This window comes from Borostomias antarcticus, assembly GCF_949987555.1.
Source record: "Borostomias antarcticus genome assembly, chromosome: 7".
NCBI classification, from domain to species: domain Eukaryota; kingdom Metazoa; phylum Chordata; class Actinopteri; order Stomiiformes; family Stomiidae; genus Borostomias; species Borostomias antarcticus.
Window position 1 is genome coordinate 31,322,226 of NC_140240.1, and position 4,094 is coordinate 31,326,319.

General features: G+C 51.7%; 1 protein-coding gene across 1 annotated transcript in view; it reads left to right on the forward strand.

The window, feature by feature from the left end:
* The first annotated feature begins 532 nt into the window (after nucleotides 1-532).
* Nucleotides 533-4,094, forward strand: part of mcrip2 (MAPK regulated corepressor interacting protein 2) — a 4,714-nt gene continuing 1,152 nt past the window's right edge. The window contains exons 1-4 of the mRNA XM_084441556.1: nucleotides 533-938; nucleotides 1,144-1,213; nucleotides 2,142-2,275; nucleotides 3,337-3,549. Of these exons, the coding sequence (XP_084297682.1) occupies nucleotides 884-938; nucleotides 1,144-1,213; nucleotides 2,142-2,275; nucleotides 3,337-3,549 (472 nt within the window). The 5' untranslated portion in view covers nucleotides 533-883. The remainder of the gene's footprint in view (nucleotides 939-1,143; nucleotides 1,214-2,141; nucleotides 2,276-3,336; nucleotides 3,550-4,094) is intronic.

Sequence of the window (4,094 nt, forward strand, 5' to 3'; positions counted from 1 at the left end):
TAAAGTCCCTTAAAGAATGTGTTCGGTCTGAAGTCCCTTAGAGAATGAGGTCGGTCTGAAGTCCCTTAAAGACGGTCTGAAGTCCCTTAAAGAATGTGTTCGGTCTAAAGTCCCTTAGAGAATGAGGTCGGTCTAAAGTCCCTTAGAGAATGAGGTCGGTCTAAAGTCCCTTAGAGAATGTGGTCGGTCTAAAGTCCCTTAGAGAATGAGGTCGGTCTAAAGTCCCTTAGAGAATGTGGTCGGTCTAAAGTCCCTTAAAGAATGAGGTCGGTCTAAAGTCCCTTAGAGAATGTGGTCGGTCTAAAGTCCCTTAGAGAATGAGGTCGGTCTAAAGTCCCTTGTGAATGTGGTCGGTCTAAAGTCCCTTAGAGAATGAGGTCGGTCTAAAGTCCCTTGTGAATGTGGTCGGTCTAAAGTCCCTTAGAGAATGTGGTCGGTCTGTAGTCCCTTGTGAACGTGTTCGGGACGGTGTCGGTGTCCACAGCGCCTCGCCTGGGCGACCCTGTCACGTTCCCCTTGGAGGAGGAGCAGACGTCGCCTCACCCAGACACATGCTGGTCAGAGCAAGGACGAGGACACTTTGCTCCGCTGGTTCCGTTAACCGAGACGGGCAGACGTGTGACCAGACTGACCAGCTGACCTGGAAAAACACCGCTGGGAATTTTCCACCGTGGCTTCGTGAGGAGGACCGGACAGAAACACGGAGGACCTGAGGCGACAGAAACACGGGCTCGTCGCAGCGGACAGACTGGACTCTCTCGACCAGCAGACTGGACTCTCTCGACCAGCAGACTGGACTCTCTCGCCACATTTGAACCCTATCCCAGAATCGGAGGTCATTATTTAGCAGAAGCCACACTGAGGTTCTCGGGGACTCTTTCACATGATGTACACAATTACCAAAGGGCCCAGCAAACTAGTTACCCAGCGGAGGACAGGCGAGTGCGATCCGGCCGATTCAGGAACAATGCATCCATGTGAATGTTGTCTACAATTAACATGTTTCATTGATAGTCGGTGCACTTTTGAAACTGTATTTTGCATTAGTAGCCTATAGCCACAAGCTGTCAATGGAGCTTTGCATAATACATACATGTGCGCTGGACAAAGCACATAGAAATGTGATGTTATTCTCTTTATTAGGTCCTACACAGCAGATTGAGAACAAAAGCAACGACCTGAAGCTCAAAACGAGCCCTTGGATAACGTCGAAGTAAGTAACTGTTCAGTTTACATGCGACCCAACAACTACAATCCCCCGTTCAGTTCTACAGGTTCGTGGTTAGTTACACTGTTTCACGTGTTGGTGGTTAGTTACACTGTTTCACGTGTTGGTGGTTAGTTACACTGTTTCACGTGATCATGATCATGTGACGTCACGACTCACGCAAATTAATATGTTGGCGTCGTTACACTCGTATCAGCTGCTAAAGAGACACGTTTGAAACTGTATCGTTGATCAGTGACGTAATGACGTTTAGTAACCCGCCCGCGCGCCCGTATGACCTTGCGAGGTCAGCTGCTGTCCTTAGCCTCGCGGGCCACATGTGTCACTGTTTACACTTGACAAACGAGCCTATATGCGCATGCGCAGGCGCACCGTAGCCAGTTCGAAACTGTCGAAACAAAACAGTAAAGTCGGAACTGGTCAATCAGAAGATCGCCTGTGTGTTTTTGTCCATTTATGCTACAGATCATTTCTAATATGGGGCTCAATCCTACAGATTTTTCTATAATCGCTTTAACAGTCGCCATAGTAACGTGATTGTGTAAGGAAGTATGGGGAATTCCTACCAATCGATATCTACCTTCCCATCTGCCCACCAATGAGATACCACCATATCTACCTTCCCATCTGCCCACCAATGAGATACGACCATATCTACCTTCCCATCTGCCCACCAATGAGATACGACCATGGATGTATTATTAATACAACAGGTTTAGCGAGCCCTCATTATGTTCATCTGAACGAGCTCAGACTGCGTCCGCCTGCTAATTAGCTGCGGCGAGATTACTGGGGATTTCATCACTTGCTTTTTACACTATGACATTTATCCCCAAACATAAAAAAAAACCTGGTTCACATTCTGCGTGTACGTTTTATGAACCATTTCCCCGCCTTTTTCTCTCTCCTCCAGTTCTCCGGCCCCTAAAATAGTGTTCAACCGTCTGAACGGGAAGAGGTACCACACCACGCCCCCGCCCAAGGAAGAGAGCTGCCCAGACGGATTCACCCCGGCTCACGAGGAGAATGTCCGATTTGTTTACGAAGGTGAGAGGTTATCCATCTCTCTCTCTCTCTCTCTCTCTCTCTCTCTCTCTCTCTCTCTCCCTCTCTCCCCCTCTCTCTCTCTCTCTCTCTCTGAGCCTCCTTTCCATCACTATAGTGACAGCTCGTTACTAGCCTGGCTGCTCCAGGTCAAGGCTGCCCCTCCCCCCCCTCCTCGTCCTCATCATCAGCAGGGACATCTGTGAGGGACATCTGTGAGGGACATCTGTGAGCGCTCGGCCGTGTTCAAGGACCGGACCCCAGAGAACAGTCCAGCCCTTCTCACTTTGTTTATTTCATGAAGTGAACTTTACTTTTGTACATTTCACCCAGAGAACCACAGCGTATTAGATCCACAGATGGGATGCAAGTGTGTGTTTGTAACTCAAGAGAAACACAAGCTTGGTTGTTCTGTGGACGCAGCCCCGTGGGTTGGGGGGGGAACTCAACCCTGAGTCCTGCCTTCAGCCAACATCAAGGACACTCGGCTGCTGAGCGTTTGAACTCCTGCAGTTACAAGCTACTTCCACCAGGGGAACACGTCTCCCCGAGGGACTTCCTTCTGGAGAGGGGGACAAGTCTCCCTGAGGGACTTCCTTCTGGAGAGGGGGGACACGTCTCCCCGAGGGACTTCCTTCTGGAGAGGGGGACAAGTCTCCCTGAGGGACTTCCTTCTGGAGAGGGGGACAAGTCTCCCTGAGGGACTTCCTTCTGGAGAGGGGGACACATCTCCCTGAGGGACTTCCTTCTGGAGAGGGGGACAAGTCTCCCTGAGGGACTTCCTTCTGGAGAGGGGGACAAGTCTCCCTGAGGGACCTCCTTCTGGAGAGGGGGGACAAGTCTCCCTGAGGGACTTCCTTCTGGAGAGGGGGACAAGTCTCCCCGAGGGACTTCCTTCTGGAGAGGGCCAGGAAACGTACTTAATCAGGATTCAGAATCATGAATGGTCGTATGGACGTCTAGTGGACATGTAGAATAAACATGAACTAAACTATAAACTGAACCGACGTCTCTCTCTCTCTGTGTCCATCTGAGCCGACGTCTCTCTCTGTGTCCCCGCCCAGCGTGGCAGGAGATGGAGCAGAAGCTGGGAGGCGGAGAGACCGAGGGGGCGGAGCCAGCCTGCTGCCGGGAGACCGAGGGGGCGGAGCCAGCCCGGCGCTGGGAGACCGAGGGGGCGGAGCCAGCCTGCAGCCGGGAGACCGAGGGGGCGGAGCCAGCCCGGCGCCGGGGGCCGGTCCAGTACGCTGAGAACACGCCTGGTCCGGTTCTGAAGAGTGAGTCAGCGCTTAACTCAGGCTTCTCACCCTCTCGTAAGCGGCGCAGTAGCCGCCATCTTGTTGGTGCACCCCTCCTAGGCGGCGTCTCCTCACTAGAGTTACGTGGGAGACGTTTATCCAGAGGCTGGTGACGACCGCTAGTGTCTTGGTCTACTAACAGGCCCGTAGCCGGGGGGGGATCGAACTAACCCCCCCTCACAACCAAAGGTCCATAATTCAGGGAAAAATGCCAATTCACGTGACAATCAAAATACATAATATCTGTCAGCATCCACCCCCCCCCCCCCTGGCAACTAGTCGCACGACAATAAAATTAGCAATAAGGTCGACTTTTTGGAAAAACGAACCCCCCCTTCCACAAGGTTGGCTACGGGTCTGTTAGCATCTCATTCATCACCTAATGTCGTGTATTGGCCGATATTAAACCCCTCTAACTCGTTCATTGACACTTTCCAACACCAAACACGTCATGTGAGGGTTTCCCTGTTTAAACTAGTCTATCACAGTCTAATGGCTTCCTTGTTTCTGTCCAGAGTTCTGGA